The sequence below is a fragment of the Uloborus diversus genome, chromosome 2, assembly GCF_026930045.1.
Source record: "Uloborus diversus isolate 005 chromosome 2, Udiv.v.3.1, whole genome shotgun sequence".
In the NCBI taxonomy this organism is placed as follows: Eukaryota; Metazoa; Arthropoda; class Arachnida; order Araneae; family Uloboridae; genus Uloborus; species Uloborus diversus.
Window position 1 is genome coordinate 14,876,344 of NC_072732.1, and position 27,581 is coordinate 14,903,924.

At 33.1% G+C, this 27,581-nt stretch overlaps 1 protein-coding gene across 1 annotated transcript in view; it reads left to right on the top strand.

The window, feature by feature from the left end:
- The window catches only part of LOC129217747 (twitchin-like), a 364,621-nt gene that overhangs the window by 83,948 nt on the left and 253,092 nt on the right, over positions 1-27,581 (top strand). Inside the window, 7 exon segments of the mRNA XM_054852086.1 lie at positions 747-958; positions 8,148-8,238; positions 15,143-15,360; positions 18,437-18,527; positions 20,385-20,681; positions 23,444-24,218; positions 25,329-25,377. Of these exon segments, the coding sequence (XP_054708061.1) occupies positions 818-958; positions 8,148-8,238; positions 15,143-15,360; positions 18,437-18,527; positions 20,385-20,681; positions 23,444-24,218; positions 25,329-25,377 (1,662 nt within the window). The 5' untranslated portion in view covers positions 747-817.

Here is a 27,581-nt window from a genome sequence, read left to right on the forward strand (position 1 = left end):
ACAATGTGGTAACCTTAATTGTCGTGAGTGACGCTGCAAAATATGACCCATGATAACATCATCTTGATTCTTATGAGTGACGCTACAAAATGGTACTTCATGATGGCTGTAAGCTTGACTTATTTTTGCTACACTGTGAAATCATTTGAATGCTCAAATCTTCCCCATTATGCCTCTAAATTTTTGAATGTATGCCTTAATATGGGTCCTTGTATTTTTTCCCTGCTCAGCAGATAGTTCAAATAATTATGTTTTGTTTTAAGTACAGAACATACTTTAATGCTATATATTTTGGGCTTTTATTTAACATTTAAATGGTCAATTTTTTTTCCTCTCAAGATTTTATTAAAAGAATCCTAAAAAACAGTAGATGCCTATTACAATTTAAAAAAATCATGAAGCAAGGAGAATCAATAAATTGAGACATTTTAGATTTTAGTAACTTCTTATCAAGAACTTACACTAATAGTTACTAAAGCAATTGTAATTTAATTTAACATTTTCTATTGCTTTGAAGTAGGAAGTATTTTTCAAGCGGTTTTATTTGACATTAAATACTTTCGGAAATAGAAAAAAAGTACCTCATAAAGTTTTAATTCTTTACTTCCACTATTAACCGAAGAAAACAAAATATTAACTTTAAAATTAAAGTAACGTTTTTTTCCAATATTGCTAAATATTCACTCCGTGCTAAATTTTACGACAATGCTTTTATTCATCTATCAAGCTATATTTCTCAATTTCAGGCGAAGAAGAAGGACCGTCTTTCTCCCAGAAGCCTAAAATCATTCCAAAAGAAAATGGCAAACTAATCCTCATGGAGTGCCATGTCAAGTCCAAGTCAGCACTTCGCGTCACGTGGTTCCAGGGAAACAAGACAGTTCAAGAGTCAATCCGCATCAAGACATCCGTAGTCGAGCTTAGAGGCAACGAGTACAAAGTTGCCCTAGAAATCAGAGTTAGTATTTTATTTTTGTTTGTATTTGGTACTAAAAATTTTGCCAGGGTCACAGATATGTTGGCAAAACAGATCAAAAACAACATAATATAGTTCGTCTTTGGGGAAAAGATGTTTGACCTTAGACGCGTTCATTTACGTTTGGGATGAGAGAAAGCCACCGGCAACTAAAAGTTGTACTCCGAAAAATTAGCGACTTTTTCCTCAACTCATTTTAACAAACGCACTCCTTCAATCTATCAGATCGAAAGTCAACTCATCAGAGCCAGACTAAAAATATCTCAATGATAAAGGATAATCCTGTTCGTCATGCTTAACTGTTTCTGACAGCTTTGTATCATGGTATGATTGCCATGGGTATTGATTGGTTTCAGAGGCACTCCCTTACCTGAACCTGTACCAGGTACCAGTAAATGCATGCTCAATCTATTTGCACGGATATTGTTTTTAATGGTTTACAGTTGCAGAACTTAAATATCTATTTTCGAAATGATATTGCCATCCAAAGTGGCTATCAAAACAGTTAAAGTGAAAATAGCCTATTTTCAAAGCGCTGTAGCTCAAGTTTGTCACCTCGCATCTTCTTTTCGTTTATACCGTTAGAAAGAACGCATTTCTTCCTATCAAAATAAGTTTTTTCTTCGATGGTGTTCTTTTGAATAAGGGGAAAAAAAATGAGCTTGAAATTCTGTCTGTCGGAACGATTTGCCAAGTTTAAGGTCAGGTTGTGGAAAATTTTGTCACACTGGAAGTCTGAAATTTTAGGAACTTAGAAGTATCTTTGGTTGTTAATACGTTTTACTATTTTTGTGAGTTTGAGTTCATTAACTTTTGTGTAGCATGCATGCACTGTCTTGACAAAACGCAGTGGAGAACCTTTTTCTGGATTTTAAAATGTCATTAATTCTGAACAAAATAATTCAAAAGCTCATACTTAGTAATTCTATTGTCAATATACATGGTTTTGATGGGTAAAAAATGCAGAGCTTAAATATTGATTTTTTAAAAGATATTGCCATCCAAAGTGACTATCAAAATCGTTCACGTGAAGAAAAGCCAATTTTCTATGCGCTGTAGCTGAAATTTGTCACTTTGCATCTTCTTTTCGTTTATACTATTAGAAAGAACACATTTTTTCCTATAAAAATGTTTTTTTTTTTCCGATAGTGTTCTTTCAGATAAGCATGAAAAAATGAACTTGAAATACTATTCGTCGTTTTCGAGAAAATATCGTTCCACAATGAATAAAGAATGGTGATTGCCATGGAAACCGGTTTTTGTGATTTTGCAACTGTTAGTAGACAGAAAGTTTTTTATATATCTTTTAAAAACCTATTTTGCAAATGAAATATGGTAGAAACAGTAAAACATCTTGTTTTGTCTAATGCATCAGTCTGTTTCCGGAACAGGATGTTTTTATGTTTTTATCATATTTAATTTGAAAAATAACTTAAAAAAAAAGAAAAAAAAACTATTTCTGACTAATAACAGTTCCAAAATCAATTATACACCGGTTTAGATCGTAATTACCATTCTTTATTCAATTTGGAACAAGAGTTTCTCGTAAACGACAAATGGTATTTCAAGCTCATTTTTTCATGCTTATCTGAAAGAACACTGTCGGAAAGAAACTTTATTTTTATAGCAACAAATATGTTCTTTCTAATGGTATAAATGAAAAGAAGATGCGAGGTGACAAACTTGAGCTACAGCGCATTGAAAATTGGCCTTTTTTTTCATGTGAACGATTTTGATAGTCACTTTGGATGGCAATATCTTACAGAAAATCAATATTTACGCTCTGCAACTTTTACCCATCAAAACCAAGTATATTGACAATAGATTTACTCAGTACGAGTTTTTGAATTATTTTTATTTTTGCTCTTAATTTATGACATTTTAAAACCCAGGAAAAAGTTTCTCCACTGCGTTTTGTCAAGACTTTGCATGCGGGCTGCACATAGGTTAATAAACTTAAACTCACAAAAAATACTGGAACGTATTGACAACCAAAAGTACTTTAAATTCATAAAATTTCAGACTTTCAGTGCGATAAAATTTTCCATAATCTAACCTCAAACGTGTCAAATCGTTACGACAGACAGAATTTCGAGCTCTTTTTTTCCCTTATTCGAAAGAACACCATCAAAGATAAAACTTATTTTGATAGGAAAAAATGCGTTCTTTCTAATAGTATAAACGGAAAGAAAGTGCGAGGTGACAACTTTGAGCTACAACGCTTTGGAAATAGGCTATTTTTCACTTGAACGGTTTTGATAGCCATTTTGGATGACAATATCTTTTCGAAAATAGACATTTAAACTCTGCAACTGTAACCCATTGAAAACAAATATTTTTACAATATAATTACGAAGTACGACCCTTTAAGTTGTTTTTGTTCAGATTTTATGACAACCTAAAATCCGGGAAAAAAAGTTCCCCACCACGCTTTTTCACGAGTTTACAAAATATAATCTATAAAAAATATAATGAGCTCAAATTCACAAAAATAAATGAGTGTATTAACAGCCAATTTTACTTTAAGCTCCAAAAATTTCAAGGTTCCAGGGTGATAAATTTTTCTGCCAACTTTGGCTAAAGATGACAATTTGTCACAAAAAGCTCATCCATCATTTTGGGTCATTTTTTGAGAGATTCTAGATCCTCAGGATTTGTATCTCGGAAGCTGAAGGTTTGCATAGTATAGGTTAGTTTCAAACGCATCTCTACACCTCTATTAAATTTCATCCAATTCAGAGATGGTCGAGTGGGGAAGATTTGAAAAATTAGGTCAGTTGACGTGGAATGACACAAGTGTGCTTTTTTTTGTACTTCTATTCACGTTGTCTTATTTTACTCAGATCTTTGTTCAAAGTTTTAGCCTGCTTTTTTCCATATCTTTTAGTGGTTGCCAATCTTGAACCGAAAACCAGTTTACTCCTTTGTCAAAAACTAGTATGTTGTGGCCATCACGAAACTTTCTTCTATATTTTTCCTTTTTCTGATCCCTCCCCATGCTTGACGAGGAAGCAATATTCCTAACAAAAACAAAATTACACATGCAAAAACTTGACGACCATCCCAATGTCTGAATTATTGTAAAAAAAACAAAGAGCGAAAATTGAAAGTTACTTTAAAAGCCTTACTTGAATTAATTACAAATATTTTATTTATTAACAAACATAAGATGGCAACATTTAAAATTTTTAAATCATTGAGATAATATTTCCGATCATTTCCATACAATTAAAATCACGAGAAATACGCAGACGACAATCTATTACGATTTATCTTTCTTATTGTTGCATTAATAAAACTATTTTTATTCGCAAAAAAAAAAAAAAAATCAACACCTCTTGGAGCGATTGGAGTCAAAATTGAACCAAGGCCTGTTTACGTATGGATTCACATATCTTCCAAATTTCAACTAGAACGTAGCATTACTTCTTGAGATAGGGCACTCACAATGGGAAAAAAGAACGGGCGATTGCGCTACCCCCCTTTTTAGCTGTTGACACCAAAATAAAATCATCTCTTATACCCACTAAGGGCTACTTGTCAAAAAATTTTTGTTTGATTCCGTTCGTTATTTCTTGAGATACAGCAGTCACAATTGACGACAAAAAACGTTCTATAACTCAACCCCCGTTTGAGCTATTGACACCAAAACTGAATCAGCACCTGCTCCTGTTAGGGGCAACATATGGACCAAATTTTGTTTGATTACGCCAGTTACTTCCTGAGGAATAGCAAGCACGCGTAACTCAAAAAACGTCCCATTGCTCCACCCCCCTTGGAGGAATTCGCGCCAAAAATCAATGGGCACAAGTTCACATAGGGGCACATATGTGTACCAAATTTCGTTCAATTTCATGCGGTAGTTTTTGCTGTAGAGTGGCCACAAAAACTGGTCACACACAGACGTGACACACATACACACACACAGACAGACAGACATTTTCCAAAAATAGTCGAAATGGACTCAGCACACCTCAAAACGTTCGAATCCTTCGAAATTCGAAAATTTGCACGAATCCAATACTTTCTTCTATATATTACATATAGAAGAAAGTAACAAGGAAATGACTGGTTTTGGACTCATCAATTCAATTAAACTCTATACAGAGCCTTCATACAAAGTTTCAACTTTCTACAACATACCGTTCTTGAGTCATGCGAGACAAATACACACATACATACGTACGCACGTACATACAAAAGCTTACTGACGTTAAGAAAAAACTCGTAATTATTAACTCGAGGATCATCATAAAGGATATTTCGACTGTCCATACGTTTGTAGGTATATATGCAAGTGCGGCCGGGTCGGTGGAAAAAAAATCAGTACCCAACATTTATTTAGGGATGAGTAAAATGGATCTTTAAGTCAAAATTTGAGAGATTATTTTTTAAATAACTTCCTGTACTTGGTACACAGTGGCGTAGCTACAGTCTCTGCCACCCGGGGCGGTTCCTCAACTTGCCGCCCTTTTTGATGGGAAATAGTTGACACATTAAAAAGTCGAAAGTATTTTAATAAGATTTTAATAAACAAGAAAATATTTTTTTTTCTTTCTTATTTTTCTTGCAGAAAAAAAAAGGAATTCAGAGCCCCACCGAAACATTCCAAAAGTTAAGTCAAAATTTGGAATTTTAAGCAATTTTTAGTATGGCTTATATAAAAAAAGACACTTAGAGCTCATCCAGATTTTCTTTTTTTTCTTCAAAATTCAAATTAGTTTTATGCATTCTTTGGTGACGTTAGGGGGTCGGGACTTCTTAAGGCAGTTTTCCGAAACTGAAGTGTTAAAAAAGAAATTTTAGGCTATCTTTGGATGCATGAAGATATTAGGGAAGGTTCGGGGGTGCTGTCTAGAAGGCTTTCCAATAAAACTGAAAAAAAAAGAAGTAAATATAGAGTGTATCTTGTGGTGTAAAAGGGTCTCTTCTAGCTCCAACAAAGACAGAACTTTCCTTCCGAATTATTTTCGAGCTTGAAGCTTGAAATCAATTTTTGTCTATCTTTAATGTCGTTAAAGAGAATAGGGAACGTTCAGGAGCTCAAATTGGGTTTCAAAAACGCAATTGTAGGCTATCTTTGACGACATAAGTTTCCAAATGTTTCCAAAAATGTTGGGAAGTCAGATGGGTTTTCCGTCTCCACTTGAAACTTTTTGAAAATGACGTCCTAAAACGCGACTTCAGACGTTGTTTGAAGCACAACGTTATGATTGAGTTCGGAAGAGGGTTTCCCACCAGAAATCTTTTTTGGGGAAAAAAAAATGTTGCTTATTTTAAGCTTTTCACCACTCTGAGAAAAAAAGGATTTCCGGTTTTCTCTCAGGAATGTCTAAAAACGAAATTTGGAGCCAACTGTGATGACGTTAGGTGATTTCTTGCATATCTAACGTCCCTACCTTAGAATTTTTCTGAAGTTTAAGTTTCAAAAACCCAACTTTAAGCTATTTTTGGAGACATTGGAATGAGATGGGGATTTTAAAATTCGAAGTTGATGTCCTAAATACACTTTAGGGTTCTTAAATCATTGCACAAGAAGGGTCAGGGCTTGACCGCCCTCAGGAATTTTTTGGTATTGAAATTATAAAAACTCGATAATCAATATTAGGCTAAAATATGAGATGTGAAGGGATGGGGTGAGCGTCATCTCTTGGAAATGTTTCGAGACTCAAGGCCTAAAACCGTACTTTTGGGCTGTTTGGTGAGGTTAAGGAATAGGATTATTCGGTTGCTCTTTCCGAAAAATGTATTATTTATTGAGGGTTTAACAAAGAGCAATTTTAAGCTGTCTTCGGTGGGTCAAAAGTATCCGGCTTCAAAGCACATTTTAAATCTGTCTTTGGCACACTGTAGACAGCGAAAGGGAGGGGGGTGAAAACGAGTCAATTCAGGGAGGAAGGAATGGTAAGTGACTCTCCACCGGAAAATTTCAAGTCCTGAAAATGCATTTTAAGCTTTGTGACTGTAAAAAGAAGCGTAAAGGTCGGGGAAATTTTCCTAATTTAAAGTTTTAGAAACGCAAATTAAGGGTCGATTTGGTTTTTGGAAGGGAGATGTCTTCCTTGATGTAGCTCCCTTTTGTGGATCCGTGCTTGAGCGACTCATCTAATGTTGACTAACTCAGAAGTTACTACCCAGGGTACGAGCAAGACTCACCCCCTCACCTTCCCTAGATCCGGTACTGCTATATTACCAAATTTGGATGAATCTGTTTTTCACTAATAGAGGTCGAAATGTGGAAAGCTTTGCGTAGATATCATTTTACCAATTAAAAACCTTTCCTTAAAATGAATGACTAAATATGAAACTCATTGTACATATGAGGGAATTAGTTGATATAATACAGTGTTACAAGTCATTATTATAGTTGAGAATTTTTTTTTTTAATAAAATGAACATAAAATTCATTCTGGCTTAGTGAAAATTTTGTAGTCAATGACCAAACACAGCAATTGTTGAAACATATAATGCTATCCTGAAAATGAGCTACACATCGCCCACCATTTCAGACCTCTCTAATTTTACCTTTGTTGTCACTTTCCTTTAAAAAAGTTTTTTTTTTTAAATTTTTTTAAAAATACGATGGTTTTCTAGGAACTTACTTAAAATCAAGTGGTAGGTTCCTCCGTAATAGTTTCTCTTAACAGCAAAAAGAAAAAAAAAAACACATGGCCCCTTAACTTTACACTACCACCTCTTTCAGTTTGTAGCTTTATACGAAGGAAGAGAAAAAACTAACAATAGTGTTGCGATGCCCACAAGAAAAGCACATGTTTTGTATTATAGTAATTTTATTATCATAGTCGCTTTAAAACCTTACAATTCGAGGACTTTTTTTCTTTTTTGCCTCCAGCAATAGATCCAAAGCATGATTTCCTTATTGGGAAAATGCGTTGAATTTTTTCTCATCAAAAGTGTGAAATTGCCGCCCCCCAAAAAGTGCCACCCGGGGCGGACCGTCCCTTCCACCCCTCCCTAGCTACGCCACTGTTGGTACAAGGAAGTAAAATGAACTACATTTTCTATACAAAGTATTTTTGTTTTACCCTATCATTTCCTCAGTGCAGGTGTTATTATTTTGAATCTCTGAGCATGGTACTTTTTGTATTTTGAATTTTGTTTCATCAGGAATCTGTCGCTCCAAAGTAACAAGTGTTTTCTTTTTGTCCAGGATCCTTCCTCCAAAGATGGCGGAATCTACAAATGCAACATCAAAAACGACGAAGGAGAAATCAACGCCAACTTGAATTTGAACATTGAAGGTTTGTTTATGTTAGTTTTCCGCGCTCTTTTGTACGTTATTAAAATAGTTAGTCTCCCCCCCCCCCTCACAAGCATGTATAAATCACATACAGTGAAACCTGTGTAAGTTGGCCACCGGCGGTGCACTATACTTTAGTGGTCAACTTAAACAGGTGGTCAACTTACAGAAGTTGATTTATGTGATGAGGGTTAATTCCGTGCCTGAAAAAAGCGGTCAACTTGGACAGGTGGTCAACTTCACAGGTTTTACTGTACGTAGTAAGAGAGGTCAGTTAAAAAATCAACCGCTCCCTCCTCGTTCTGTATCCGTCCTTGCATATTACTACGCCGGAAGAAGTTTTTATTTGTACTAATGATCAAATTCATATTTTTATGTAAGTGTATGAAAATTTATATTTATGAATTTAATACTTCTTGTTTTTTTATCATGCGAGAATTTAATGCTCTCAGAAAAAATAAGCAGTTTTTAGCAGCAGTTCAATGCAACAACATCATTTTTTTTCTTTTTGACTACTTTCAAAGAATGATCGTAATAGATTTATGTCTCTGATTTTTTTTTCGAAATTCAATTTTATTTTTATTTACATATTTTCTTGTAACACTTTAAGCACCATAAGCTGTATATGGTGGGCATTATTTACAAATGAAAAATTAAATAGCAACATAAATAACATGTATGTCGTGTAAAATCAAATATTACAACATTATTTTACACAAAATGCAGAGCAAATGCTTTTAACATTAGTATTTAAATTGTATATACTTATCAAAAAAATTAGATTTTTTTACACTACCCATAAATAAAATAATTAAATACATCAGTATCAGTCATTAAATACATCAGTATTAAAATTTTATATAATTATTGAAACAGTTTTTTATATAATTATTAAATAAATGTTATTAATATTGGCCTTCAAAAATAAATTCTCTACAAATAATAACACATTGTGTATGGCATCCAGCATCAAACCCGTTTGATTTTGTAATCACTAACTCTGCACTTCAAAGCCAGACTCACGTAAGTCCACAAATAGTGATTTTCCGTTTATTAGGGCATTTTATGTAGAAGCCTACTCCGCATCGAGCCATGTGAACGTAATTCTAAGAGAGAAAAAAAAAAAAACCCTTTTATTTTTTTTATTTTTTATGAGGGTTAAAAGAGCGCGCGTCCCATCCTTTGCATGCGCCAGAAGAAAGTTTTTCCTCTCTCCTGTAAAGTTACCATAGTGTGACTTACGTCCTTCTGGCTCTGAGGTACAGAATTTTACCTTAATGCCTTCCAGAAACTGTATCACATTATTTACAGCCTCCAGCATCAAATCCAGTTACTTTTGTCTTCATCAATTATATTTCATTTCCGTTCTATGAGATATATCGCATTATCTATTGCATTATCTGCTCCAGAATGAGTTATATCGCATTTCTATGGCATCGAGCATCGAACTCAGTTACTTTTGTCTTCATCAATTATATTTCATTGCCTTCTATGAGATCAATTACATATAAAGTTAGATTTTTTTACTCTACCCATAAATAAAATAATTAAATACATCAGTATCAGTCATTAAATACATTAGTATTTGAATTTTATATAAATATTAAAAGTTTTTTTATATAATTATTAAATAAATGTAATTAATATTGGCCTTCAAAAATAAAATCTCTGGAAATTACTTAGCATTAGCTATGGCATTATCTACTCCAGAATGAGGTATATCACATTTCTATAGCATCGAGCATCGAACTCAGTTACTTTTGTCTTCATCAATTATATTTCTTTGCCTTCTATGAGATCTATCGCATTATCTGTGGCATTATCTACTCCAGAAAGAGCGATATCGCATTTCTATGGCATCGAGCATCGAACTCAGTTACTTTTGTCTTCATCAATTATATTTCTTTGCCTTCTATGAGATCTATCGCATTATCTATGGCATTATCTACTCCAGAAAGAGCTATATCGCATTTCTAGGGCATCGAGCATCGAACTCAGTTACTTTTGTCTTCATCAATTATATTTCTTTGCCTTCTATGAGATCTATCGCATTATCTGTGGCATTATCTACTCCAGAAAGAGCTATATCGCATTTCTAGGGCATCGAGCATCGAACTCAGTTACTTTTGTCTTCATCAATTATATTTCTTTGCCTTCTATGAGATCTATCGCATTATCTGTGGCATTATCTACTCCAGAAAGAGCTATATCGCATTTCTATGGCATCGGGCATTGAACTCAGTTACTTTTGCAATCGCCGATTACATTGCATACACGTGTTTCGGGAGTTACAAGGAAACTTCTTTTCAATGCAAAAATTGAGTTTATGAATGAAAAAAGAGCCTCCAAAAGCCTTTTCATCCACAAGCGCACGTCTTTTAAATTCGAAAAGGGGCGCTTTCTAAGCCCAAACGTGTGTCTGTTGTTCTCTGAAGTTTTTCGCGAAATAACGTTGTAATATTTCTTTTTTTCTTTTCTGCACAAGAGTATTTCTTTATTTCTTACGAACGTCAATTGCTGTGAAAATTGGTTCAGTAGATTTTGAGTAACTTTATGGGACATATTTGTCTCAATGGTCCATTAAAATTGTAAAACTGTAGGAATTTTCCAATATTTTTTCAATTTAATATTCGAATCATAAGTATTTACGTAATAAGCAACTCATTTTAAAACGTTCCTTCACTTGACCTCCAGTAAAAAACTATCTCGAATAAAAGTAGATCGCACCGAGAGCAAAGATGCATCCCCCTTCCCCAATACCATGAAGCCATCCCCCCCCCAAACAGAAAAAATCCTTTCATAACAGCCTCCACCTAAAAATTTCAATCGTGCACTCTGAGCTATGACCTCCCCCCCCCCCCCGTGGGGTAAGCATGATTCCAGGTAGCACTCGTAACGTTATAAATATTTCATAAAAGTTTTAAAATGATTGCCACGGCATTGACAACCATTTAAAAACTTTTGTTTGTGCTACGTGGGACAGTATAAATGCGTTGGTTAGAAGTTTTGTCTTATTTTGAAAAAAAAAAAATAATAATAATGATGTATATTTTTTAACACTGACTTTTCTCTCTCTCTCTCTCTCTTTTTTTTGCTATTATAAAATTCTAACGTCTCACTAACAAGTAAAAAATATAATAAAGTTTTCACATTGGCTAATTTGCAAAGTAAATTTTGAACTTGTAGACACATGTGTTCCGTGGTTCTTAAAGTTTTTAAAGCTATTATAAATCTTTTTTGCTATAATTTCTTTTCTCTATAATATCTATAATATCTTTTGCTATAATATCTATAATATCCTTTTTGCTATTATAAAATTCTAACGTCTCACTAACACGTAAAAAATATAATATATAAAGTTTTCACATTGGCTAATTTGCAAAGTAAATTTTGAATTTGTAGACACATGTGTTACATGGTCCTTAAAGTTTTTAAAGCTATTATAAATCTTTTTTGCTATAATTTCTTTTCTCTATAATATCTATAATATCTTTTGCTATAATATCTATAATATCGTTTTTGCTATTATAAAATTCTAACGTCTCACTAACACGTAAAAAATATAATATATAAAGTTTTCACATTGGCTGATTTGCAAAGTAAATTTTGAATTTGTAGACACATGTGTTACATGGTCCTTAAAGTTTTTAAAGCTATTATAAATCTTTTTTGCTATAATTTCTTTTATCTTTAATATCTATAATTTATTTTATTTATAATATCTATAATATCTTTTGCTATAATATCTATAATATCTTTTTTGCTATTATAAAATTCTAACGTCTCACTAACACGTAAAAAATATAATATATAAAGTTTTCACATTGGCTAATTTGCAAAGTAAATTTTGAATTTGTAGACACATGTGTTACATGGTCCTTAAAGTTTTTAAGGCTATTATAAATCTTTTTTGCTATAATTTCTTTTATCTTTAATATCTATAATTTCTTTTATTTATAATATCTATAATATCTTTTGCTATAATATCTATAATATCCTTTGCTATAATATCTATAATATCTTTTTTGCTATTATAAAATTCTAACGTCTCACTAACACGTAAAAAATATAATATATAAAGTTTTCACATTGGCTAATTTGCAAAGTAAATTTTGAATTTGTAGACACATGTGTTACATGGTCCTTAAAGTTTTTACAGCTATTATAAATCTTTTTTGCTATAATTTCTTTTCTCTATAATATCTAGAATATCATTTGCTATAATATCTATAATATCTTTTTTGCTATTATAAAATTCTAACGTCTCACTAACACGTAAAAAAATAATATATAAAGTTTTCACATTGGCTAATTTGCAAAGTAAATTTTGAATTTGTAGACACATGTGTTACATGGTCCTTAAAGTTTTTAAAGCTATTATAAATCTTTTTTGCTATTATTTCTTTTATCTTTAATATCTATAACTTCTTTTATTTATAATATCTATAATATCTTTTGTTATAATAACTATAATATCTTTTTTGCTATTATAAAATTCTAACGTCTCACTAACACGTAAAAAATATAATATATAAAGTTTTCACATTGGCTAATTTGCAAAGTAAATTTTGAATTTGTAGACACATATGTTACATGGTCCTTAAAGTTTTTAAAGCTATTATAAATCTTTTTTGCTATAATTTCTTTTCTCTATAATATCTATAATATCCTTTGCTATAATATCTATAATATCTTTTTTGCTATTATAAAATTCTAACGTCTCACTAACACGTAAAAAATATAATATATAAAGTTTTCACATTGGCTAATTTGCAAAGTAAATTTTGAATTTGTAGACACATGTGTTACATGGTCCCTAAAGATTTTGAAGGACTCCCTTTAAGTTCACATTTTACAGTATACCAGTCCACCCCTTTTGTCATATGTCACACTAATTTTTATAAACACATTCTTATTAAAAAAATGTGCGATGTCACACTTCTTGTTACCCTCTCCCGCTTTGTCACAATTTACCGCCCCCCCCCCCTTCCCCTGAAAAAGTGTCATCATTTATGATAATCCAATCTTAAGGTGTCACAGTACCTTTCAAACATTTTTTTTTTAAATTTAAGTAAATTTTATTTTTCTTTGAAACCATAACATGCATACTTGTTTTGTAATCAATAATTTACTTTCAAAACTTTAAAATATTGTCTACTTTTTTTAAATTCAAAAAATTTAGAAAAATTTCAGTTTTTTAAAATCCCTAAGGCTATTTTGTTTTTGAACTAATATTAAAAAAACTTTTTGCTAAACGATCACAATCATCATCTCTAAAAATCTTTGCATTAAATTGCTTTTGTGTTTATCCGAAAATTTTCTGTGATTAATTATGTAAAAAATCGTAATTTTTTTTAAAATATGGTTTCTAAAGGTTTAACATGCTCTAACCTTTTGAGTAATTTATAAAATGCTTATCCCATGCACAGTTTTGTTAAATATATTATCCTAACTCCAAAAGTATTACTTTAAAGCTGTATCGTTAATAGAAAAAAAAGCCTTAGGGATTCTTATGACATGAAAACAAAAAAAAAAAAAAAAAACGATCATCGAAAAAAAATCAATTTAAAGTTTTTCTTTTGCATAAGAATACACAGACCTCTCATAACTTTTTAAATATTTGAACTAAAGCAATGAAACTTTTTCCCTGTGTTTGGACTGGTTTTTAGTTTTGAAATAAGCAATAATTTTTTTTTTTGATCGTTTCATCATTTTTAAGGTATTATAACCCCTTAAACACTTTTGCTGTAATAGTTTTAGAAGAAAACACTAATAAATGCAATTTATATAAAATATGTTATGATATTGTTATAAAATATGGCACTTACATTTCCTGTCGATTTAGTTGTGGAGAGAAATATGCATTCACCGTACATCAACGGCACCATGTTTGAAACTCTGACGTCATTCCTAAATATGGTATAGAAGGGGTCTAAGGACCCTTAACCTTCAAAATTTTCGACTTTCTGGGGGAAATATATGTGATGCATATTTTAATTCTGAACAATTTGATACCTTATTTATTACCATACGCCAAAAACGTTTCAAGTTATTGTAAAAATGCGTAAACTTTCCCCATAGAGATTTATGTTAACAGCAGCTGTTTAAGCCTCTTTTTCTCAGCTGCCGGTTTCTTCGGTTTTCTCGTTTTGCGCGCATAATATCTCAGAAAGTTTCATATATATTTCCGTAAAACTTTTCATACTTGTTTGTCTGGTTTATATTTATGACCTGAACCTAAATTTGTTTAATTTTTTTAAAATTATTTATTTATTTTTTGAAATTTTACAAATCATAATCCAAAATTTCCAAAATTTTTTGCAAAAATATATATATTTTTTAATATTACCTTTAATTTTTAGTTAAAATTTAGGTTCAGATCATAAATATATACCAGACAAACATGTATAAAAAGTTTTACGGAAATAAATAAGAAACTTTCCGAGACATCATGCGCGCAAAACGAGAAAACCGAAGAAACTGGTACCTGAGAAAAAGAGGCTTAAACAGCTGCTATTAACATTAGTCTCTACGGGGAAAGTTTACGCATTTTTACGATAACTTGAAAAGATTTTGGCGTATGGTAAAAAATAAGGTATCAAACTGTTCAGAATCAAATTATGCATAACATATATTTTTTCCAGAAAATCGAAAATATTGAAGGTTAAGGGTCCTTAGACCCTTGTAAATGTTATGAAGAAACTAGCAGATTATAAAAGTAAAAGAATAATCTTTGGCAATAAGTGATATGAACAGGGAAGAGTATTTTACTTTGCGAAACTTTTTTTGAAATGAGCAATAAAATTTTTTTTTCATCGTTTGATCATTTCTGAGGTACTGTAACCCCTGTATAATCAAGCGAAGCCTTGAGAGCATAGTAAAGAAATATTTTTTTATTTTTGTAGGAGACCGTATAGAGGGTGATGCGCCCACGTTTGTAGAGAAGCCAAAAATAATTTCTGAGGATGACGGCAAAAGAATCATCATGGAATGCAAAGTCAAGGCCAATCCGAAGCCGACAATTACGTGGATTTTAGACGGTGTCGCAATCAAGGAAACTTCGAGGATCGTTCAGACGGTGAAACAAGAAAAAGACGTGTACACAATTAGACTCGAATTGAAGGTAAGTCCTCTTCAATAGTTTTACTGATTTATGGAAAACAATATGATTATTGAGCAATCACGATTGCTTATTGTTCTCACTTGACTGTTTTTGGCGTTACGCTGATTTTATTTCCCCCCCCTCCGCCTCCCTCTGCAGCACCACCGTCGACCGGCCTCACGACGCTGCTCCTATACGAAAACAGTCTCCAGGGTGCGTCCATATCCTACACACACGCACATACATACACAACTACACACACACGCACGCATACACACATATACACACATACCCACACACACACACACACACATACACGCATACCCACACACACACACTCATGGCTGCACACAGACACAAACACGCGCCTACACACACATACAGACACACACACGCACGCATACACACACATACACACATACCCACACACACCCACATACACGCATACCCACACACACACACTCATGGCTGCATACAGACACAAACACGCGCCTACACACACATACAGACACACACTCACTCACACACACACGCCTGCACACAGACACAAACACACACACCTACACACACACATTCACACTCACACATATACACTTATGCACACACACATACCCACATACACACACATGCCTGCACACAGACAAACACACACGCCTACATACACACATACCCAAACACACACACGCCTGCACACACGCAAAAAAACACCTGATTACGAAAAACATAATTTGAATTCAAGATGTCAAAATTCAAATTAATTATTATTATTTTTTTAGCACTTTGCTAATAGTCTTTGGTAAACAGTTTTCCTTTAAATAGAAATCTTGTGTGTGTGTGTGTATGTGTTATAATACAGTTGTAACGAAATCGTGATCACGTTTGCAGTTTTATGGGACTCCTTCTTTTAGAGAATAATTTGGATGGTTAGGGAGGGTAATTGACTGCTAATTACTAATCTTTATGTGATAAATGTGCCAAAAAATTTTATGTTGAAAACAAGAAGTTTTAGAGCGTATCAAAGTTTTTTTTTATTTTCTTTCTGGTTTTGTGAAATTTTCTACGTGATGATGGTTTAAGAGCAGACCATAAATAATGAAATACTAGCTGCGTCGCCCGGATTTGCACGGTCTAGCTCGAAAATAAAAGTTATGTTAAATGACGCGTGTTCAACAATCAAGCTTGAACAAAAAAAAGTAAAATTTTGTTGCAGATTGCGGAAAAATAACCGTGATGATGGTTTAAGAGCAGACCATAAATAATGAAATACTAGCTGCGCCCCATGGATTTGCACGGTCTAGCTCGAAAATAAAAGTTATGTTAAATGACGCGTGTTCAACAATCAAGCTTGAACAAAAAAAAGTAAAATTTTGTTGCAGATTGCGGAAAAATAACCGTGATGATGGTTTAAGAGCAGACCATAAATAATGAAATACTAGCTGCGCCCCATGGATTTGCACGGTCTAGCTCGAAAATAAAAGTTATGTTAAATGACGCGTGTTCAACAATCAAGCTTGAACAAAAAAAAGTAAAATTTTGTTGCAGATTGCGGAAAAATAACCAAGGAGGGAACATTTTAAATCCCCCGATTACAGGAAAAGCCTTTAAAACAAAAACCAGAATTTTATTTGTTCATATTCGAGAGAAAAAATAGCAACAGATCTTTCGTCTCAATGGTTTTCTTTACGCTGCAAGTTTTAAGAAAAGCATTGTTGCGGAAAGTTGAGATGAAGCACTGAATAATAATTTAGGTGGAGGAAAGCCTTCGAAAAATAGGGATTTTATGTATGTCGAAATCTAAGTATCATAATTAATAGTTTTTAACTGATATCTCCGCTAGTTATTATCGGACCATTATGTTAAATAACGAAACATAAAGACGGGAGAATTACGAATCTATAGATACTTCAGTAACTCGGACATAGATACATAGATAAATACACAGATACGCTCAGTTTTTAATTATATTAAATTGCTGTTAAGAGTAACATTTCGGTATATTTCCTAGCAGCCAGTTTAGAAATATGTATCTGAAAAGTTTCATAAAAAGTTATAATTCATTTGAGTTATAATTTTTTAAATGAGTAAATTTTACATAAAAACTCATTGCGAGAAATCGGCTCTTTTTATTTAAACTTTGAGGCTTTTACCATATACAATCTACTCCCGACTCCTCGAAGCCTTATAATTCGAATATTCCTTTTTCCCGAAGTTTTCATTCGGTTCCAAATCATCTAATGTTTCCAGTAGAAACTTGTCTCTCTATCTCGAATGTATACTAATTTTAATTCGAAGTTTTTACGAAAGTTTCGTCTTCATTTTATGCATAAATATGCTGACAAAATAAGAAAAATAAAGTTTGTTTTCCTTTAATCTATTGCTTTGATTATCAGCTGTATGAGGGGGATAGTTAATCTACAATAGTGCTCTTGAGTTATCTATCATGCACTGTTCCTGAAAACGAAAGTAAGAATTATTCTTGAGAAGGGTGGCAAAGGAACTTCCGAAAGCTCGATCTACCAAATGCTCGATCGTTTTAGCTGGTGCCTCGGGACTTCGAGTTACCGAGAGCTGACTGAACTATTCAAATACAAAGACCAATGACTCTGCTCTTCATTTACGTAGAGACAAAAATTTAAGAATTTTGTAAAGGAAAATAAATAATTAATCCAATAAATTCATAAAAGTAAATTGTAATAGCACATAAAAAGCTATGTCTTAATTTTCGTAAATTTCAAAAACTTTTATGCATCATAAACATCTTTTAAAAAGTGAAAGCTGAAAAACCTCCCCTAAACACTTGTTCAACAGAAGTTAAATAATACCCCTTTAATAAAAACATTTGAAAAAAGGAAAAAAAAAAAACTATCCTACTTTACAACTAATTTTTACTGCTGCTGCATTCAAAAATATCATAACCATGCTTCAGGTTGAAGTTAACTTTAAATGTTTTTCAAAATGCTTTCGATTGACGCAAAAGCCTAGTAGTAAGCTTGAAAGAAATAAAGGTTTTTTTTTTTTAATAAAAGTAAACTTAGCAAATTTATCATTTATTAGTTTGTATTTCGAAAATAAAAATCATGTTTTGTTTTGTTTTCAGAATCCGGAACTTACTGACGCCGGTCTATATAAATGTAACGTTAAGAATGTTGCCGGAGAAAGCAATGCTAATCTCACCCTGAACATTGAATGTAAGACAAATATTCAATTTTTTCCGAAAAATGTTTTCAGATTTCTTTGTACGAGGGTTATTATTTTTTTTTTTCAAGGTCCGATTCGCGAAGTGAAAACCAGAAAGTCAAACCGATGACGCTGTGCGTAGATTTGTTGCGCAGTCTCTCAAGTGAGATTGTGCAGAGCATCAGGTCGCTGTGGTTATTCTGGAGCACGCTGTAAACGAGGAAATATGCCTAAAACTAAGGCCCCTATATATACGAGCCGACGCATCAGCTTAAGATTAGCCATTTTGGATCGGAGCGCGTGCTTGAGTGGTTGTCTTTCTGGCGAGTTATCACATTTGGTAATTGTTCACTGTGAGCAATTATTAGCGGCACGCGAATTGTTTGTTAAACAAAGTATTATTTTTGGCCGATTTGGCGAAATCCGAAACTTTGTTGTAGTAACCCTATGAGTGCAACAATGAAAAATCCGATCCAAAATGGCTAAACTGAAGCTGATGCGTCGGCCTATCTATATAGCGGCTCTACCTCTAACAATTGCGTCTCCCGCCAAGTGTGAAGTGCGTGTTGTAATTGAATTTCTGATTGCTGAAAGAAGGGCAATTCAGAACAAACATAGAAGAATGTTGTCATCAGGCATTGCGCTTCTGCACGACAATGCGCGTCCACACACTGCTGCTTTAACCAAAAACCTCCTGCAGCAGTTTCGCTGGATAGTGTTTGACCATCTTCCATACAGTCCAGACTTGGCGCTATCTGATTACCATCTCTTTGGTCACATGAAACGTTGGCTAGAAAGAAAAACGTTTGGCTTCGACGCCGAGCTGCAGAGCAGCGTACGGAATTGGTTAAAAGCACAGGCGGCTGCCTTCTATGACGAGGGTATCTAAAAAATGATACCACGCTACGACAAATGTCCTAATCGGAGCGGAGACTACGTCGAGAATTATTTGGAAGGTGTGCGTACATATTCTAAATAAAAGAGTTTTTCATTGCCCTTTGTAGTCTTCATTTCGCGATAGATTGGACCTTGAAAAAAAAAAAACCTTGCATGTGTTGGTGTAGTAGTTGATATTCTGCTTGCTGTTAATATTAATACAAACTTTTCAAATAGATGTTAGTTATTTATTTTCTTAATTTGTAGCAATCCTGCTAAATTTAGGCATTTGTTCCGTTAATTTCCCTTCAAAATTACCTCACTTTTCAAAGCTTTCAGCTTGCTTCCCTGCTTAGCAAGTCATTAGCTAAGACGCCTATGGGCTTGGAGGGAAATTGGCGTATAACAAATAGATGTTAGTTATTTATTTTCTTAATTTGTAGCAATCCTGCTAAATTTGGGCATTTGTTCCATTAATTTCCCTTCAAAATTACCTCACTTTTTAAAACTTTCAGCTTGCTTCCCTGCTTAGCTAAGACGCCTATGGGCTTAGAGGGAAATTGGCGACATACCATCAAGTTGATATCTTTTTTAGACTCATTTTTAAAATCAAATTTTGCGAGAAATTGCGACTTTCGCCAAGCTGGGCGACATATTCCATCTCTCGAACCTAATAATAGATAAAAAGCAGTTTTTACTGTTATTTTTCGCTTAGGTGATTTATCTCATAGAGTTTTTATATCATTTGGAAGTAAATACCGTCGTGCCCGCTTAATGGAATACCCAATTTCACACGTAAAATTGTTCTAATATGCGGGATGTCCCATTAAACGGGATTAAAATTTTCGACATCAACGGTTTGATACATTGAAAATGAGTCACATTAATTGGGATATTATTTTATCCAATACTCTAATAAACGGGCTTGACTGTAACTTTTTGAATATAATTTCGAATATTTCTCTAATTTAAATTTTTTTTTTATTGACCAGTGGCTCCCGTGATCCGAGAAAAACCGAAAGTTATTCGCAGGGAGAAAGAAGAGAAGGTGGTGATCGAATGCCACGTGAAATCGAACGCACAGCCAGAGTGCATCTGGTTCAAGGAAAACAGCGTGGTCAAGCAAGATTCCAAGCACAAGGTCCAAATTCGCAAGGTGGAGAAGGGAGAGTACGCGGTGATGTTGGAGATCGAGAAACCGTCGGCACAGGACAAGGGCTTGTACAAGCTGCAGGCCAAAAACGAGAAAGGTGTCATCGCCTCGGAGCCCATCAAAGTCACACTCGAGGGTAATTTCTTTCAAGAGTTACTCCACTTACGCGATCTCGAAAATTAACGAAAAATGTAAGTGCATGATACGTAGTCTTACACTGTAAAAAAATTCCGAAACGTTACTGGCTATTTCCGTGGAACGTCTCGGGATTTCACACGTTTTCACCTATTTTCCCGTAAAAACAAGTATCATCACAAAAAAGGTTCCTGAATCGCTACAAGTTGCACGCGTGCAGACTTGTCACTGTTGTGGAAAATATTTTTAGCAACCAGTTTAAAGATTCAATGAGTGTGTTTATTAAGTGTATCGGCCTAAAGTTGCTTACGGCCTGTCCAGACTGACTAAGCTCCCAATGAGAGCGAAAATGTCAATGGATAGCTACAGCTTTGCAAGGCGGGAATTGCAGGCAAGAGATATGCTTGCATAGCCTTAGCCGTGGTTGCTCTGATATTTATGGAGCCTTCTTAGTAAAGTAGGAAGGTTCTAATCAATTATACTGATTCTACTTAATTTTTCTAGAAGGTTCCAGAGACGTGACTGGCTTTAACAGGGCAGATTTCGCACGTCTTCATAAAGTTTCAAGGTTAATTTCAGAAAGGTTACTGACTTTTAGCGGAAAGCGTTACTGGTTTTTCCAAGATATGTTACTGGAAGAAATTGGGCACATCAGCTGCCCATTATTTTTCAGGAACGTTTCTGAATCGTTTTTACAGTGTACACTGTGAAAACGATTCAGAAACGTTCCTGGAAAATAATGAAAAATACCTCTTTACCAAAGATAAACTATTGAGAATTATTACTTTTGAAATTCAATGCTGTGTGACTTCGTAATGTTTTAATTCTTCGTAATCAGTGCCTGTGTTTGCTAATACCTCCGTTTAGTTTAACTATAAGGCCCATACTTGCGTTGTTCTGTAAATAAATGATTCCTTTATAGTTATCTAACTTTTACAATACACTGGATTTTAACATAACTGTACGGTTTCAATTCCAGATCGTACCTGTTGCTATATAAATGTAACATATCGCGTTACCCCGGCGAAAGACGAGACTCTTTTTTTTTTTTTTTAAACGTACTCATAATTGATTTAAAACTTAATTTTAATGTTTTTTCTTATCACAAAACTCTCAAAGCTAGTTTGTATATTTAGTGCGTAGAGGCGTATAAATGATATAATCACCACTCACACATCATTACAATTTCATCATTTAGAAGAAATATTTCCGAACTGTATGCTTACATTATTAATTTAGACTACACACTGTAAAAACGATTCAGAAACGTTCCTGGAAAATAATGGGCAGCTGATGAGCCCAATTTCTACCAGTAACGTATCTTGCAAAATTCAGGAACATATTCCGCTAAAGCTCAGTAACTTTCCTGATATTATCCTGGAAGCCTCCTGGAAAATTCAGAAACCTTTCCATTAAAAGCCAGTCGTGTCACTGAAAAATTACAGTAAAACTAAGAAGGTATAATCTAATAGCTTGGGATCTTCCTGATTTATCAAGGAAGTTCCAAGAGCATTATTTCAAACACGGCCAAAGCTAAGCCAAAATTGCAAGTAAGTAACGAGAATTTTACTCGCCTGCAATTCTTGCAAAGCTACGTAGTCCATACTTATTCGATCCCTTTCAGAGCTTACTTAGCATGGACGAGCCGCAAGTATTAAAGCCGATACCGTTTATAAATACGCTCAGTTCATCTTTAAACTGGGAGTTAAGAATATTTTTCACAACAGTGAAAAGTTTGCATTTGTGCAAATTGTAAGAGTTCAGGAAACTTTTTGATGATGAAACTTGATTTTTCCGGGAAGTGGATAAAAACCATTAATATCCTGAAACCCAACACGGAAATACCCAGTAATGTTTCGGAATTTTTTTACAGTGTAAGAGTAAGTTTCCGCAGATCTTCAAATGTTTACTTGTTTTATGTGAGCGAAAACTTCGACGAACATAAGCGAAAGAAAACAAATTAGAACTCAAATTTTATTAGTTGCTTCTTATTTAGAGTTTCCATCAATTATTTTGTAATTTTAAAAAGTTTCCCGTTAGCACTAATCCTTTAAAAAGGTATAACCGGATCAAACTAAATTTCACTTAAAGATGAAAAAAACTTTGTGCACTTTCTTACGTTTTATAATCACTACTTTAAGTTGCTTAAACATAATATAATACCTTTTATATACATTGAATCATTTCTTCTACTTTTATGAAATCTATTGTCATTATTTCTCCTATGAATAAATTTATCTTTGAAAAGATGTTCACTCAAAAGGGATGATTTTTTTCTCTGCGTGATATATTAGTTTTTTAGTTACTTAATTTTTTCATCGGTTTTTACAAAAAAGGAATAATAACAATATATTCAGTGCCCGTTTTCAGTTTGTTTACTTAAACTAGTCACTACAATTACTTAAAGACCTTATAAAACAACTTCAAATTTTTAATTCTTAAATGCAAGATCAATGAATCTTATGTTAATAATCACAGAAAACAATTTAATTTGAAATAAACTTATAGTGTCTCTATTTAACGAAAACTTTTAATTTTTTGTTAAACCCTCAAAAACTTCACTAACATGTTTAAAAATTGCTTGAAATTTTCCTTGAAATAAAGAAATTAGTTTTTTTTTAAATTTAAATTATTAGGTTTTAAAAGATGAAAATATTAAGTAAAAGTATCAGTAAGGATGCTTTTACTGTGTAGTATTACATACGATATTAAGGTATTTTTTTAAGAAAATTTATTTATTCTTTTTTCTATAATTTACTTCAGATGAACCGAAAAAACCAGAAGAAGAAAAAAAGGAAAAAGATAAAACTGCTTTAGAAAAGAAAGAAGAGAAGAAGACATTAGAAAAGAAAGAAGAGAAGAAGACTTTAGAAAAGAAAGAGGAAAAGAAAACGCTAGAAAGGAAAGAAGAGCAAAAAGAAACTACAAAGAAAGTTCTAGAAAAGAAGGAAGAGCAGAAAGAAGTGACGAAAAAAGTTACAGAGAAAAAGGAAGAACAAAAAGATGTAAAGAAGACTTTGGAAAAGAAAGAAGAGCAGCAAGAGATAAAGAAAACGACTGAAAAGAAAGAAGAACAAAAAGTTACAACTAAAACTCAGCTAGAGAAAAAAGAGGAACAAAAGCAAATTGGCTTGAAGAAGTTAGAGCAAAAAGAAGAAGTAACAAAGAAAACGGAAGAAAAAGTTTCTGCTTTGAAAAAAGAAGAAATTGCAAAGAAAACTGAAGTAGAGAAGAAAGAAGCAGAGAAGAAAGTTGTCGAAACACAAAAGAAGGACTCCGCTGCTAAAGTATCTGAAACGAAAACGGAGCAAAAAGAAGTTACAAAACTTGGGACAGCAAAGGTGGAACAAAAAACGGAGGATATTCGGAAAGGAATCGACAAGAAGGAAGTGGACACTAAAGTTATGGATAAGAAAGACAAAGAGGCAGTCCGTAAGGAAGAAGAAGAAGCAAAATCGCCCTTCAAAAAACCAGTAAGAAAAGTGCCTCCCAAAGAAGTTGAACCTCCGAAAGAAGAATTAGGAAAGATAGTTCTCAAGTAAGTATATTTTGGTAACAGTATGTAGAATAGGGGAAGGTAGCCGTCAATGAACCACATAACAGTTTTTGATTTTTTTTCGAAAGGAAATCCAACTCAAACGTAATGTTTATTATTGGAACAATTTCTCAGTATATTTCTCTTTTAGTAATAATATTCACTTTCATGATAAATATGCACAACAAAGAATGAAACTTAAAAATAAATATGTTAGCATGTGGTCATTCATGACTACCGGTTGCTATGGATGGACCATCGAGTTTCCATTGATAGACCACATTCTCAAACTAAAAAATCAATGTGTAACTTACTAGTATTTATAACAGGTGATCAACAAACACTAAAAATAGAAATAAGTTGAAGAAAAGTAGATTTATTTTCTAAAATAGTTTATTTTCGGATAAGAGGAACATAAAAAACCCCAGCACTCTCACACAACTGTTGTCATCACACCTCGTTCACCATTTGATATTTTCCCAACCTTTGCAACACTGTTCTTAGCAAATATCTTTTCAACCTCTTTTGAACTGTTGAGAATTTTGTTAAATCGATTTTGAAAATTATCGTTCGACCCAAGATTGTACTTGATCTCTAAAATGTCAGAGAACTTATTGACCATTTTGTTACTGAAACCAGAAACTTAAATCTCAAACTATCAGAGAATTTAGTACTAACAGACTTTTTGTCTTTAAATCTGTGGGCCATGTTATTTTTTTCAGCCTCTTGAAAGGCCAGTTTCCCCAATTTTTCGGAAGTAATTCCAAAAACGTCTTCTCTAGTTTCAAAATATGATTCACTAATCATATTCCTATTTCGGATGGTTGTAAACATGTGCTTGTCTCTTTTTAACAATCAGTACTTATCATTGTAAAAGCTTTGATATTTCAGTGATTTTTATAAATTCTGTCAACAAATTTAATTAAGATATTTTTACACGATGTTAAATTTGAGCTTATATCATTTATTTTTGCAGTGATTTATTGCAGAGTGATTTAGAGTTTTGTGATTTTGCGAATGCTGTGAGTGTGCAGATTCAAAACTTAAACTACTGTTCAAATTGATGTACTTGTTTTAAACTATGGAATGATGAACAATCTGCTTTCATTTCAGGAAAAGAACTGGAAATCCGCCCAAGTTTACAAAACTTATGGAATCACTGGTGAGTACTCCTTTTTTTTTCCAAAAAGAAATCATTAACTTTGATAAGTAAATGGTGATTAACAACGTTTTAACGCTCAAAATTAGCAGATTACCGAAAATTACCGCAGATTACTGCAGTTTACCACACAAAGGTATTTATTTACAGTAATCTGCTAATTTTGTGCTTCAAAATGGTGTTGATCACCATTTACTCTTCTGCAGAAAGTTTTTTATTTATTTCTCATTTCTTTGAAAGTTGATGGACTAAAAAAATCACAACTAGAGACTATTTTATCTGAAAACCTGTAAGAAACTTACTTTTTCTAATAAAATAGTATGAACTCACGACATTTCTACCTCCTTCTGGAAAATTTTGAAATGTCGAGTCAGGATTAAATAAAACAAAATACTTCAATTTGTGCTTCTAACGTCGATTTTTCATTTTTTGATATTCCAGAAAAAGCTAAAGCCTTTGCTTCTTGTCACGTAACTTTAAGGCAATTAAAACACACGATTTTCTTGCATTCTTCGTATCTAGATAGTTTACCATGAGCATGTTATTAAACAATTATTAGTTTTTAAATTATTGGTAGTTTTAGATTAATGTAGGGGAGTGTGGGGAAAAGTGAAATAATTAAGATAACTTACTTTTACAAAATTAACTATTTGGAAATTTGTACTGGAAGTTATGATGCATAAAGGAGGGAAAACGTACGAGGGCTGTTCTATAAGAAACAACACAAGGCTGTTCATAAATTAATACATTAACACAAACTATGGGTATGATTCCTCAAAATGTTGATGGTCTTTTTCAAAATAGTTCCAATTGCATGCAATACACTTGTCGCACCATTTTTTCAAGTCGTCAAAGACACTCTGGAAGCCATTTTTGAACACATCCTTCAAAATCGACTTCGAAGTTTCTACGACTGGACTTTGAAGCTGAGAAATACCATTCCAGGAGGTAGTCCTTTTGAATTTGGAAGCAGAAAAAAATCACAATGAGATAAATCTAAACCTTCGTTAAAATGTAGAAGAGAAGCGATTTTCACCCGTCAAACAGTGACAGGGCGGTCATTCCAAGCTCGTCAGCTTGCGAGATCGAGATTCTCGCTAACGTGATTAGTTGTGATGTAGAAATGTCGCAAAATAGTACTCTAATCTACTCGAACTTAGGTTGCGGCTAGGTTCGAGTATATTAGAATACTATTTTGCGACATTTCTACACCACAACCAATCATGTGAGCGAGAATCTCGATCTCGCAAGCTGACGATTTTGGAATGACCGCCCAGGAGACTTTCTAGTGGGCAATTCCACAGAAAAGGGGAAAAGGTGGCAGAATTTTAAAATAATCTTTTTCTCACAATTTTGGTATCAATGGAAAGGTAATTATCTGAATTGTATGGAAATAACAAAAATATACAACAAAAGCAAAATTAATTAGAGTTCTGAGGCTTCAAATCAGGTTGTTATGATCATGTTCTTACGAGTAACTTTTTTATTCGACTTAAGAATGGTTGTTTGATACTTACATTGTCGCATTTTTCAAATATTCTCTCTAAAATATGCTTCTCAGAACTCTCTAGAAGAGTTATATACAAAAAAATTGCACTTTAACTGCAAAACTTAATTTTTAGGGATTTTTTCATATAAGGCATTTTTGTAATTCTACGTCCGACACCAAATTGGCTGAAAGTTTATATTGTGTAAAACTGAGTGGAGATTTTTACAAAATATTTTGTCTGCAAATAAAGATTTTATATGCAATTAAAAATAATTATTTAAATTACATTTCAAAAAACTAGTTTTGCTTAAATAAATGGTCAGAAAAATTTCTACGTCCGACACCAATATTTTCCTAACTGAAACTAGGTTTATAACTATACGATAATTCCTGGTTAAATTAAATAATTCACACATGCTATTCATGCCTAATTATGTATTTATATTTATACTTTACATAACATAAATTTAAAGAACATATACACAATATTTTGACTGAGGAAAATATCTGAAGATAAGAAATGAGTCTCATATGTTTATCAATAGCGATTAAAGTAGTTATGTATAAAATTATGAATATTTAAGAAGCATTAGGGTTCTCAGTTCAAAAATAACACTCCTCCCTTCCCCAGTTTTCACTTCAAAACTCTCAGGTATTTTTGGTGAACTCACAACAACCCCTATTTGTGCCTAGAAATGCTCAGTTTCGTTTTCAACAA